This window comes from Pseudophryne corroboree, chromosome 11, assembly GCF_028390025.1.
Source record: "Pseudophryne corroboree isolate aPseCor3 chromosome 11, aPseCor3.hap2, whole genome shotgun sequence".
NCBI lineage: Eukaryota > Metazoa > Chordata > Amphibia > Anura > Myobatrachidae > Pseudophryne > Pseudophryne corroboree.
The window spans coordinates 151,094,517-151,109,073 of record NC_086454.1 but is presented as its reverse complement, the minus strand read 5'-3'; the positions used below and the strand labels follow the sequence as shown (position 1 = coordinate 151,109,073).

At 46.9% G+C, this 14,557-nt stretch overlaps 1 protein-coding gene across 1 annotated transcript in view; it reads left to right on the top strand.

Annotated features, from left to right (window-relative positions):
- Positions 1-14,557, top strand: part of BAD (BCL2 associated agonist of cell death) — a 71,681-nt gene that overhangs the window by 34,484 nt on the left and 22,640 nt on the right. Inside the window, exon 4 of the mRNA XM_063944965.1 lies at positions 6,562-6,713. Coding sequence (XP_063801035.1) covers positions 6,562-6,687 — 126 coding nt within the window. The 3' untranslated portion in view covers positions 6,688-6,713. The remainder of the gene's footprint in view (positions 1-6,561; positions 6,714-14,557) is intronic.

Sequence of the window (14,557 nt, the reverse complement as noted above, 5' to 3'; positions counted from 1 at the left end):
GCAGGGGTGTGGTATGTTAGATCACAGGTTCTCAAACTCGGTCCTCAGGACCCCACACAGTGCATGTTTTGCAGGTCTCCTCACAAAATCAAAAGTGAAATAATTAGCTCCACCTGTGGACCTTTTAAAATGTGTCTGTGAGTAATTAATACACCTGTGCACTTGCTGGGTTACCTGCAAAACATGCACTGTGTGGGGTCCTGAGGACCGAGTTTGAGAACCCCTGTGTTAGATAGAATAGACTTAGGTCAACAGTGTCTAGGTCAACCACTTTTGGTCGACAGTAAGTAGGTCGACAGGGACTAGGTCGACATGAGTTTTTAACTTTTTTTTTCTCATACGTCCTAGAGGATGCTGGGGATGCTTCAAGAACCATGGGGTATAGACAGGATCCGTAGGAGACATGGGCACTTTAAGACTTTAAAAGGGGTGTGAACTGGCTCCTCGCTCTATGCCCCTCCTCCAGACTCCAGTTAGATTCTGTGCCCAGTGAGACTGGATGCACACTGAGGAGCTCTCCAGAGTTTCTCAGAAAAAGACTTTGTTAGGTTTATTATTTTCAGGGAGACCTGCTGGCAACAGGCTCCCTGCATCGTGGGAGTGAGGGGAGAGAAGCAGACCTACTTCTGTGAGTTTCAAGGCTCTGCTTCTTAGGCTACTGGACACCATTAGCTCCAGAGGGTCTGATCGCTAGGTACGCCTAGATGCTCGTTCCCGGAGCCGCGCCGTCACCCCCCCTTGCAGAGCCAGAAGTCAGAAGACGGGTGAGTAAAAGAAGATCAGAAGACTTCAATGATGGCAGAAGACTTCAGTGTCTTTGAGGTACCGCGCAGCGCGCCATGCTCCCGCACATACAGTGGCGTTGCAGGGGGGGCGCCCTGGGCAGCATAATACCTCATAAATACCTGGCAAAAAAGGAATACAGTGCTTTGGCACTATGTCCAGACCCCCGCCAGTATAAAGAATATGAAAATTAGCGGGACTGAAGCGCGCCATTAAGGGGGCATGGCTTAGCCCTCACAGCTCTAATCAGCGCCATGTTCTCTTCACATAGCTGCAGAGATGCTGGTCCTGACCTCCTACACTGCTGTACAAGTGGGGGGGGGGGCACAGTACACAGTATTTTGGTGCTGTTTTATTAGTATAAAAAGCACTAACAGGGCTGAGGCATTATTTTAATTGTTTCAGTATCGGGATGGGCGCTGGGTTGTGAGCTGGCAAAACTCCCTCTGTGTTTCTCTAACAGGCTTTGCTGTGGGTCTGTCCCCTATAGCCCCAGTGTGGTTGTGGGTGTCGGTATGCGTGTGTGGACATGTCTGAGGCTGAGTGCTCTTCCCAGGAGGAGGCTGGAGTGGGGGCAGAAAAGACTGTGGGAGTGACTGTGTCGGCACCGCCGACGGCTGATTGGGTAAATATGTTGAGTGTTTTGAATGCAAATGTGGTTCGGTTGAAAATCCATGGAGGATGCATTGTCGCAAGTTCAGACCCCCTTGGGGTCACAGAAGCGTTCATTTACCCAGATAGCAGATACAGATACCGACACGGACTCTGATTCCAGTGTCGACTATAGTGATGCCAGATTGAATCCTAAACTGGCTAAGAGCATTCAGTACATGATTGTGGCGATAAAAGTCGTATTACATATCATGGAGGACCCTGCTGTTCCTGATACTAGTGTCTGCATGTTTAAGGGAAAGAAACCTGAGGTGACGTTTCCTCCCTCTCATGAACTGAACGCTCTTTTTGAAAAAGCTTGGGAAAATCCTGACAAAAAGTCACAGGTTCCCAAGAGAATTCCGGTGGCATATCCATTCCCCTCTGGGGACAGGGAAAAGTGGGAGTCAACCCCCACGGTGGACAAAGCTCTATCGCGGCTGTCCAAAAAGGTGGGGCTTCCGTCTCCTGACACGGCAGCCCTAAAGGATCCTGCAGATCGTAAGCAGGAAAATACACTAAAATCCAGTTATGTCACTACAGGTACGCTGCTCAGGCCTGCAGTTGCATCGGCATGGGTGAGTAGCGCCATTGAAAAGTGGGCAGATAACTTGTCATCTGATATGGATTCCCTGGACAGGGATAGCGTGCTTTTGACACTGGGTCATATCAGGGACGCTGCAGCCTATCTAAAGGAAGCTGCGAGGGATATTGGCCTTTTGGGATCAAGGGCCAATGCCATGGCAGTCTCGGCTAGGAGGGCATTATGGATTCATCAATGGAATGCTGATGCTGACTCTAAGAAGACTATGGAGTCTCTGCCGTTTAACTGTAGTGTCTTGTTTGGTGACGGCCTCACTGACCTGGTATCTATGGCTACCGCGGGTAAGTCATCGTTCCTACCTTATGTTCCTGCACAACAAAAGAAAACGCCCCACTATCAGATGCAGTCCTTTCGGCCCAATAAATACAAAAAAGGACGAGGGTCTTCCTTCCTTGCTACAAGAGGAAGAGGAAGGGGAAAAAGGTCACAGGCTGTGGCAAGTTCCCAAGAGCAGAAGTCCTCCCCGGCTTCTACCAAATCCACCGCATGACGCTGGGGCTCCTCTGCGGGAGTCCGCACCGGTGGGGGCACGTCTCCAACTCTTCAGTCAGGTCTGGGTTCGCTCGGCCCTGGATCTTTGGGTATTAGAAATAGTAGCCCAAGGGTACAAATTGGAGTTTCAAGACGTGCCCCCTCACCGATTTTTCAAATCGGCCTTGCCAGCTTCTCTTCCAGAAAGGGAGGTAGTATGCGCTGCAATACTAAAGCTGTGTCAAAATCAAGTCATTGTCATGGTACCCCCGTCACAACAGGGGGAAGGCTTTTATTCGAGCCTGTTCATGGTCCCGAAGCCGGATGGCTCAGTCAGACTGATTCTGAACCTAAAATCCCTCAACTTCTATCTAAAAAAATTCAAATTCAAGATGGAATCTCTCCGAGCAGTGATCTCCAGTCTGGAGGAGGGGGATTTTATGGTGTCGGTCGACATAAAGGATGCCTACTTGCACGTCCCCATATATCCTCCACATCAGGCTTATCTGAGGTTAGCTGTCCAGGATTGTCATTACCAATTTCAGACGTTGCCGTTTGGTCTGGCCACGGCTCCGAGGATTTTCACCAAGATTATGGCGGAAATGATGGTTCTCCTGCACAAGCAGGGAATCACAATTATCCCGTACTTGGACGATCTCCTGATAAAGGCGAGATCCAAGGAGAAATTACTGAACAACGTTACGCTCTCCCTGACAATTCTGCAACAACATGGTTGGCTCCTAAACTTGCCAAAATCACAATTGGTTCTGACAACACGGCTGTTGTTCTTGGGTATGATTCTGGATACAGAATTACAGAGTTTTTCTTCCAGTGGAAAAAGGCTCTGGAAATACAGAACATGGTAAAACAGATTCTGAAACCGGCAAGAGTGTCGATTCTTCAATGCACTCGGTTGCTGGGGAAGATGGTGGCGGCCTACGAGGCCATTCAGTTTGGCAGGTTCCATGCCAGGGTGTTTCAGTGGGACCTGTTGGACAAGTGGTCCGGGTCTCACCTCCACATGCACCGGAAAATAATCCTATCTTCCAGGACCAGAATCTCTCTCCTGTGGTGGCTGCACAGTTCTCACCTCCTAGAGGGACGCAGGTTCGGGATCCAGGATTGGATCCTGGTGACCACGGATGCAAGTCTCCGAGGCTGGGGAGCAGTCACACAGGGGGAAAATTTCCAGGGAAAATGGTCAAGCCAGGAAGCTTGTCTGCACATAAACATTCTGGAATTAAGGGCCATTTACAACGGCCTTCGGCAAGCGGAACATCTTCGCGGTCTGCCCGTCTTGATTCAGTTAGACAACGTAACAGCAGTGGCGTACATAAACCGCCAGGGCGGACAAAGAGCAGAGTGGCGATTGCGGAGGCCACAAAAGTTCTTAGTTGGGCGGAGAATCATGCAAGCGCTCTGTCAGCAGTCTTCATTCCAGGAGTGGACAACCTGGGAAGCATTCTTCCTCAGTAGACACGATCTCCATCCAGGAGAGTGGGGTCTTCATCAAGAGGTCTTTGCAGAAGTGACAAGTCGTTGGGGAATTCCTCAAATAGACATGATAGCGTCCCGCCTCAACAAGAAACTTCAGAGATATTGTTCCAAGTCGAGGGACCCTCAAGCAATAGCGGTGGACGCCCTGGTGACACCGTGGGTGTTTCAGTCGGTCTATGTGTTCCCTCCACTTCCACTCATTCCAAAGGTGGTAAAGATCATAAGAAGAACAAAGGTTCAGGCGATCCTCATTGTTCCGGACTGGCCAAGGAGGGCTTGGTATCCAGACTTTCAAGAATTACTCATAGAAGATCCCTGGCCTCTTCCTCTACGAGAGGACCTGTCACAGCAAGGACCGTGCGTGTATCAAGACTTACCGCGGCTGCGTTTGACGGCATGGCGGTTGAACGCCAAATCCTAGCCTGAAAGGGTATTCCCAGTGAAGTCATTCCCACACTACTTCAGGCTAGAAAAGAAGTAACGGCGAAGCATTACCACCGTATTTGGAGAATATATGTGTCTTGGTGTGAATCTAAGAAGGCTCCTACGGAAGAATTTCAGCTGGGGCATTTGCTCCATTTTTTGCAAGCAGGTGTGGATGCGGGCCTAAAGTTAGGCTCCATTAAAGTACAAATTTCGACCTTATCTATTTTCTTTCAGAAAGAATTGGCCTCTCTTCCAGAAGTTCAGACCTTCGCGAAGGGCGTGCTGCACATCCAACCTCCCTTTGTGCCCCCAGTGGCACCATGGGATCTTAATGTGGTGTTGCAGTTCCGGCGATCTCATTGGTTTGAACCTTTGCGTAAGGTTGAGTTGAAATTCCTTACTTGGAAAGTAGTCATGCTGTTGGCCTTGGCATCCGCAAGGCGGGTGTCTGAATTGGCGGCTTTGTCTCACAAAAGCCCCTATTTAATCTTCCATGCAGATAGAGCGGAGTTGAGAACTCGTCAGCAATTTCTGCCAAAAGTGGTTTCGTTTCACGTAAACCATCCTATTGTGGTGCCAGTGGCTACTGACGCCTTGGCGGAATCGAAGTCTCTCTATGTGGTCAGAGCTTTGAAAATCTATGTTGCCAGAATGGCTCATATTAGGAAAACAGAGGCTCTGTTTGTCCTGTGGGCTCCCAACAAGATTGGGGCTCCTGCTTCCAAGCAGACTATTGCACTCTGGATCTGTAATATGATTCAGCAGGCTCATTCTATGGCAGGATTGCCGTTACCGAAATCGGTGAAGGCCCATTCTACCATAAAGGTGGACTCATCCTGGGCGGCTGCCCGAGGGGTCTCGGTATTACAGCTTTGCGGAGCTGCTACTTGGTCGGGATCAAACACCTTTGCGAAGTTTTACAAGTTTGATACCCTGGCTGAGGAGGACCTCTTGTTTGGTCAATCAGTGCTGCAGAGTCATCCGCACTCTCTCGCCCATTCTAGAGTGTTGGTATAAACCCCATGGTTCTTGAAGCATCCCCAGCATCCTCTAGGACGTATGAGAAAATTTTTTATACCTACCGGTAAATCCTTTTCTCTGAGTCCGTAGAGGATGCTGGGCGCCCGTCCCAGCGCGGGCTGTATCTGCAGTTATTGGTTATGGTTACACACATGTTGTGTTGAGTTCAGTCAGTCTGGGGCTGATGTTAGTCATGCCGTTGCATGCATTGTTGTTGAATGCCATGTTGAAGGTGTGAGCTGGTATGATTCTCACCTTAGTTTAAAAAAATTAAATCCTTTTCCTCTAAATGTCCGTCTCCCTGGGCACAGTTCCTATAACTGGAGTCTGGAGGAGGGGCATAGAGGGAGGAGCCAGTTCACACCCCTTTTTAAAGTCTAAAAGTGCCCATGTCTCCTGCGGATCCAGTCTATACCCCATGGTTCTTGAAGCATCCCCAGCATCCTCTACGGACTAAGAGAAAAGGATTTACCGGTAGGTATTAAAATCCTATTTTTATTTTTTTATTTTTTTTTGGTGTAGTTTTCTTTTGTACAGTGAGAGAGAACCCCAATTAGTGCACCGTGTCCCCTCGCATGGCTTGCGAGCTTCGGAACAAGGTGCCTCGCTCAGCTATCACTGCGCTCAGCACAGGTTACCGTTCCCAATTGTAGTCCACGTGGAGCGTAAATTATGAAAAAGTAAAAAAAAAAAAAAATGTGAAAAACTCATGTCGACCTAGAAACCATGTTGACCTACTTACTGTTGGCCAGTAATGATCGACCTAGACCAGGGATGGGGAACCTTCGGCCCTCCAGCTGTTGTTGAACTACACAGACCAGCATGCCTTGCTACAGTTTTGCTATTTGGCCATGTAAAAACTGTTGCAGGGCATGCTGGTATGGGTAGTTCAACAACAGCTGGAGGGCCGAAGGTTCCCCATCCCTGACCTAGACAATGTCGACATAGAGACCGGATCCCATTTTGCAGTCCCTTCATATATAGAAAATTGACCTTTCATAAACTGTGAACAAAGTTTTACCTATAATTCTACAGTATGCTAACACCTATAAATCCTTTTTCCTGGATTAGCTATGACTTATCTTTGACTTGGTAACAAATTTCCCCAGGCCCTCGCCCGTCCTAAGAGTGCAGGTGCTGCAACTCAGATGTGTGGGAGCAGGAGTTTCCATGGGATGCTTATGGGTTTATTGCGACGGAAGAGTAAAGACAAGAGCGAAGGAGAGACGCAATAAGGATTTATGTGGAGGAACAATATCTGGTACGTCACCTTGTGGTTTTCCTAAATTACTACATCTATGGCTGTGTATATTTCCTTTGTAAAAATCAGAATTTATCCTTTGCACTTGTCACTGTAAGAAATAATAAAAAAAAAACACAATCTTAGTGTGTAATTGAAATATCTCTATATGGTGATACAAGTTAAATGTGCTCCTTTACTGCAGACTTCTTATTAGAAGACCTAAATATGCATTTGATTATAATCTATGGATCTTAGGGGCCCAATATATATTGAGAATTATGTGCTAGTATTAAACAAGTTATATTTCACAATGTTGGATCGTGGGTTGCACTCCTCTTACAGATATTAGTAAGTGCACAAGAAGGAAGGTATTTAGGCAGAGGGGTCTTTAGCGGTTGTGCGCTCCATTTTCTAATGAATTGTGAACAAGGAGTCCGCTCTTCTTCCACACACTCTTGTACTAGTTACTGACGCTGCCACTGGAAACACTGGTTGTATGCCAAGGCTTAGTAAACCGTCTGGTATAAACAAGAAAATCATAGATAAAGAAATGTGTATATGTGTGTGTGAGATATATATATATATATATATATATATATATATATATATATATATATATATATATATATATATATATATATATATATTATAATATAATAATTTTTTCTTTTTTTTTTTTTTATGAAGATGCTCAAACTGTTCCAAAAACGATATCTACATAATGTATGTTGGGTATTTGGGGTACACAATGTGTTGTGTTTTAAAAATATGCCTCTGAACAAGTCATGAAAGGGATAATCATAACTTTGGAGTAGATGGTGTAATTGTAGCGGGCGGTTCAATTAATGCCAATGTGCCAATTCTCCGGCTAATTGCAGCCTTTGCTTCTAATTAAATTCCCCTGCATAGTTGAAAGAGAATTATTTTCATGTGTCTGATAGACTGGATTTTGTCATGTCATCATCCAAAAAAATAGGATTTCAATTACCTACCGGTAAATCCTTTTCTCGTAGTCCGTAGACGATGATGGGGTCCATTTTAGTACCATGAGGTATAGACTGTTCCGCAGCAGCCTTCGGCACTTTGAGACTTTTCAACAGTGTGAACTGGCTCCTCCCTCTTTGCCCCTCCTCCAGACCTCAGTATAGGAACTGTGCCCGAGGAGACTGACAACTTTGAGAGAAGAATTTACATTAAACTAGTGGCGAGATTCACACCAGCTCACACCATACAAAACATGCCGCCTAACATGGCTTTCAACATAACCCATGCTAACGTGCATGCATAACGCAACAGCTGTGAACATCTTAACACATGAGAACCTGTGTAAAAAGATAAAACGTAATTCTGCAGGAAAAATTAGCACTGGGCGGGCGCCCAGCATCCTCTTTGGACTACGAGAAAAGGATTTACAGGTAGGTAATTTCTCTATCGTCCTAGTGGATGCTGAGGTAATTTTAAAATCCTATTTTCTCTTACATCCTAGAGGATCCTGGGGTCCATTTCAGTACCATGGGGATGTACCAAAGCTCCCAGTATGGGCGGGAAAGTGCTAATGTTCCTGTAGAACTGACTGACCAAACTGAAGGTCGTCAGCAGCCAAGGTGTCAAACCTGTAAAACTTAGCAAACGTGTTTGCCCTTGACCAAGTAGCTGCTCGGCAAATTTGCAACGCCGAGACACCCCGGGCAGCCGCCCAGGAAGAACCCACTTCTTCCTGGGCCTTTACCGAACTCGGTAACGGCAATCCTGCTGTGGAATAAGCGTGCTGAATGGTACCTCTGATCCAGCGCGCAATAGTCTGCTTAGAAGCAGGACCCCCAATCTTGTTGGGGTCATAGAGGACAAACAAAGATTCTGTTCCTTATCCGAGCCGTTCTTGCAACATAAGTCCTCAATGCTCTGACGTCATCCAAGGACTTTTTGAAACGGCTGAGGTGTCAGAAGCCACTGGCACCACCACAGGTTGGTTGATATGGAAATAAGACACAACCTTTGGAAGAAAATGCTGATGCGTCCGCAGTTCAGCTCTATCTTCATGAAAAATCAAATAAGGACTCTTGTGTGACAGAGCCCCTTATTCGTCTGCCTGAGGCCAAGGCCAACAGCATGACCACTTTCCAAGTGAGAAACTTCAACTCTGCCTCTTGTAGAGGCTCAAACCAGTCCGATTTAAGGAACTGCAACACCACATTAAGATCCCATGGCGCCGCAGGAGGCATAAAGGGAGGTTGGATGCGCAGAACCCCTTTCACGAACATTTGGACCTCAGGAAGGAAAGCCAACTGTTTCTGAAAGAAAATGGACAAGGCCGAAATTTGGACCTTGATAGACCCTAATCTCAAGCCAGTATCCACACCCGCCTGTAGAAATATGAGAAGACATCCTAATTTAAACTCCACCGCAGGAGACTTCTTGGATTCACACCAAGATACATATTTTCTCCAAATACGATGGTAATGTTTGGACGTTACCCCTTTCCTGGCCAGAATAAGTGTGGGAATGACTTCATTGGGATTACCCTTACTGGCTAGGATCTGGCGCTCAGCAGCCATGCCGTCAAACGCAGCCGCGGTAAGTCTTGATAAACGGCCCCTGCTGAAGCAGGTCCTCGCGAAGAGGAAGAGGCTAAGGATCTTCCAGTAATAACTCCTGAAGATCTAGATACCAAGTCCTCCTAGGCCAGTCTGGAGCAATGAGAATTGCTCGAACCCTTGTTCTTCTGATGATCTTGAGAACTTTTGGTATTAGTGGAAGTGGAGGGAACAGATACACCGACTGAAACACCCACTGGGTCACCAGTGCATCCACTGCTATTGCTTGTGGGTCTCTTGACCTGGAACAATATTTCTGCAGCTTCTGGTTGAGACGTGATGCCATCATATCTACTTGAGGAACGCCCCAAAGATCTGCTACCTCTGCAAAGAATTCTGGGTGGAGGCCCCATTCTCCTGGGTGGAGATTGTGTCTGCTGAGGAAGTCTGCTTCCCAGTTGTCCACTCCCGGAATGAAAATTGCCGACAGAGCTTTTGCATGTCTTTCTGCCCAGAGGAGTATCTTTGTCACCTCTGCCATTGTCGCTCTGCTTTTCGTTCCGCCCTGGCGGTTTATGTAAGCTACTGCCGTTGCATTGTCTGACTGGATCTGTATGGGACGACCTTGAAGAAGGTGTGCCGCTTGATGAAGGCTGTTGTACACAGCTCTCAATTCCAGAATGTTTATGTGAAGGAGTACTTCTTGACTTGACCATCGTCCTTGGAAGCTTTCCCCTTGCGTGACTGCTTCCCAACCTCGGAGACTTGCATCTGTGGTTACCAGGATCCAAGTCTGAATCCCAAACCTGCATCCCTCCAGGAGGTGAGAACTTTGAAGACACCACAAGAGTGAAATACTGGCTTTTGTTGACAGGATTATCCTCCGGTGCATGTGTAGGTGCGATCCGAACCACTTGTCCAGTAGGTCCCATTGGAACACCCTGGCGTGGAATCGGCCAAATTGTAGAGCCTCGTAGGCCGCTACCATCTTCCCCAGCAGGCGGATGCACTGATGAATCGATACGCGTGCTGGTTTTAAAACTTGTTTGACCATCCTCTGGATCTCCAGAGCCTTTTCCACCGGTAGGAATACTTTCTGTGCTTCCGTGTCCAATATGATTCCCAGAAATGATAACCTCATTGTGGGTTCCAATTGTGATTTTGGAAGGTTTATGATCCAACCGTGCTGTTGAAGCACCGTCAGGGAAAGTGCAATGTTCTGCACTAGTTTTTCCCTGGATCTCGCTTTTATGAGGAGAATCCTCCAAGTATGGGATGACTTTGACTCCTTTCTTGCGAAGAAGAACCATCATCTCCGCCATCACCTTGGTGAATATTCTCGGAGCTGTGGAGAGCCCGAAAGGCAATGTTTGGAACTGGTAGTGGCAGTCCTGCACCGCAAACCTCAGGTATGCCTGATGCGGCGGGTAGATGGGAACATGTAAATAAGCATCTTTGATGTCCATCGATACCAGAAATTCCTTTTCCTCCAAGCTGGAGATCACCGCTCTCAGGGATTCCATCTTGAATTTGAACCTTTTCAAATAAAGGTTCAGAGTCTTTAGGTTTAAAATCGGTCTGACCGAGCCATCCGGTTTCGGCACTACAAACAGGCTTGAATAAAACCCTTTTTTCCTGTTGTGACACAGGAACTACGGAAATTACATTGTCTTGACATAATTTCTCTATTGCGTTCAGCACTTTTGCTCTGTCCCGAACAGAAGCTGGTAAGGGTGATTTGAAAAATCGGCATGGGGGAAGGTCCTGAAATTCCAATTTGTACCCTTGGGATACTATCTGCAATACCCAAGGATCCAGATCTGAGTGAACCCAGACCTGGCTGAAAGATTGTAGACATGCCCCCACCCGATCGTACTCCCGCAGGGGAGCCCCAGCGTCATGCTGAGGTTTTAGCAGAAATAGCTGTTGACTTCTGCTCCTGTGAGCCTGATGGTGTTGTAGATTTTTTACCCCTTCCTCGCCCTCTTCCTGCGAAGAAGGGGGTACCCGTTGCCTTTTTGGACTTGTTGGGCCGAAAAGGATTGCATCGTATGAGAATGAAATCCTTTCCTAGGTGGAGCAGCTGCGGAAGGCAGAAATGCTGACTTGCCTGATGTAGTTGTTGAAATCATGGCATCCAGCTTGTCTCCAAAGAGGGCTTCTCCATTGTAAGGAAGCGCCTCAATGTTCTTTTTTGATTCCGCATCAGCATTCCATTGGCGGATCCACAGCGCCCTGCGGGCTGAAATCGCCATAGCGGAGGATCTTGAACTCCGCAACCAAATATCCTTCATAGCTTCAACTAAGTAACCTGCAGCATCTTTGATATGGCCGAGAGTTAGGACTATGTCATCCCTGTCAACTGTGTCTATGTTAACAAGCAAGTTGTCAGACCATTTTTCCACAGCGTTACCCACCCACGCACAAGCAATGGTGGGCCTGAGCACCGTTCCGTTAGTCGTATATATGGATTTCAGGGTTGTTTCTAATTTACCGTCAATTGGATCTTTTAAAGAGGCTGAACCAGGGGCAGGCAAAACAATTTTTCTTAGACATCCGAGAAACTGAGGTGTCTATCATTGGGGGTGTCTCCCATTTCTGCCTGTCTTCCTCAGGGAAAGGGTACGCTACACGTATCCTTCTGGGAAGGGTACATTTCTTCTCTGGGTTAGCCCAGGATTCTTCAAAGAATGCATTCAAATCCTTTTGAAGGAGGAAAAGTCACAACTTGCTTTTTATTTAATTTAAAATAATCCTTTTCCTCAGGGACAAGTGTTTCAGGAAACTCCAACACTTCCTTTTATAGCAACTATCATACATTGTATGCTTTTGGCTAATTTGGGGTCTACCCCTCTCAAATCCCCAATGTTGACGTCCGAGTCGGAATCTGTGTCTGTGTCCCCTTGCATTATCTGGGCCAGAGACCTTTTCTGGGAATTGGATGATATGGAGGGGTCAGTAAACAGTGCATCCTCCACAGACTGCCTCCAATATTTAGTCTGTTGTTCAGACTCAGAGAATTTCTTTGCAAGCATTGACACATTCTTTTGCAACATTCTCACCCACTCCGACTCCTTCTGAGAGGGAAGGGCCACCATATTACCCTCTTGTGTATCTAAAATGGGTTCTTCCTGGGAAGAACCCTCCCCAATGTCTGACATGTTACACACCTGTGTACACACAACACACACACACACACACACACACACCACACACACACACGAGCTATTGGGGACAGACCCACACTAAAGTCTGTCAGAGAGACACAGAGGTTTTTGCCAGTCCACACACTGCGCCTTATTGTGAATTGTGGATATATTACCCACTTACAGCGCATATACCAATAATAGGCCCACACACCTAATTATAATGAATACTCTCTGCCCCTTCTATAACACCCTGTACTTGTATCAGCGTTGTCATGAGGAGAAACAGCGTTCAGGAGCTTCACACTGGAGTTTCTGCAGGAGAAAATGGCACCCAGCGAGTGTTCTGGCACCCTCGTGCTGAGAGACATGGCGTGCAGCGTCCCGCCGCTGCGCGTGTATCTGTATGCCGCCAACGATGACCGGTGGATCCCCTTTCTGCAGGACTCCGGTAATATACTCACCTGACTTCTGGCTCTGTTAGGGGGTGGCGGCAGTGCTGTAGGAGGAAATGCTGGCCAGGCTTGGGCTGTGTTCAGTACCCTTCAGGAGCTAATGGTGTCCTGTTAGCGGAAACAGAACCATTAACTAATTGAGAAGTTGGTTCCTACTTCCCCCCCCCCCCTCCCCCTCCCCTAAGTCCTATGAAGCAGGGAAGCTGTTGCCACCAGCTTCCCTGAAAAATAAAAAACCTAAGAGTCTTTTTCCAGCAAAGCTCTGTAGAGCTCCACTAGTGTGCATCCAGTCTCCTGGGCACATTTTCTAAACTGAGGTATAGAGGAGGGGCATAGAGGGAGGAGCCAGTTCACACTGTTGAAAAGTCTTAAAGTGCCGAAGGCTCCTGCGGAACAGTCTATACCCCATGGTACTAAAATGGACCCCAGCATCCTCTAGGACGTAAGAGAAAAAACAAATATATTACAGCGCTGTTCCAATCTTAATTATATACTGGGTGGAAACGCGTCGGCTGTAGGTGGACCTGGTCACAATACTACAGCCGGGGAGCAGTTTAACTTTGAACAGAGAGGGAGAATCGGCAGCATCGGAAGGTGCCTGGGGAACCGGAGACTGTAAGGCAGCTAGTGGTGGAAAGATCTTAAACATCAACATGGGTAACTGCAGTGCCAGTGTAAGAGGATACACCGCATTACATCAGGAGTCTTACGGGTCCGGTGAGATCATTCCCCAGTGTTTACAATATACAGCCGAAGCTATTGCCGCTGAACTCTGTTTATTTCTAAAGGAAGTTTTTTTTTTTTTATTTATTTATTTTTTACCTTGAGGATTATGCAAGCTTTTAAATAAATTACTTTTGGTTTTTTATTCAGAATGCACATATGATGGTGAGCTGCTCAATCAGATTGTGATTTCACTCAGGTGCTAAAAGGGAGGGGTAATTCTGTGGAAGAAAAAACAAATTGTGTTCCCTAATGCACACTGAGTGAAAAATAATAATACTACGTAATAATCGGATAATACGGAGATCTTAGTTGCGTATATCTGCAGGTATAGGGTTAAGCCCCCAGGCCGATCGACAAGGCTTCTCGCTTCACTGGGGGTCCCTAAGACTAGGTATGGGTCCGGGGTGCAGGACCCCATCACATCGGCACAGGTCGGCTACCCCAGGTCAGCACACAGGTGAAAATTAATAAGAAGCACAAGTGCTATGTAAGTGGTGTGATTAAAATAATACAAAAATATATACAAAGTTATAGGGAAAATCATAAGTGTTAACAAAGTGTTAGGGTGTGCCGACCTGAAGCCGCCCAGCCATACCGACACAGGGGCTACCGCACCCCACACCCACCCCATAAATAATTACACATATGTCTGGGTCTAAATTCCCAGTGTAAGGCTACATGATAATGGCTCCTACAGTATCTGAGAGCCAGCTTACCTGGAGACACCCCTGACTTCTCCAATGGCACTCTGGAATCAGCAATCCCTCCTAATGCTGACCCATCAAATGCCTCTCTAAATACAATGCACATATGATGGTGAGCTGCTCAATCAGATTGTGATTTCACTCAGGTGCTAAAAGGGAGGGGTAATTCTGTGGAAGAGAAAACAAATTGTGTTCCCTAATGCACACTGAGTGAAAAATAATAATACTACATAATAATCCGATAATACGGACCCCATCACGTCGGCACAGGTTGGCTACCCCAGGTCAGCACACAGG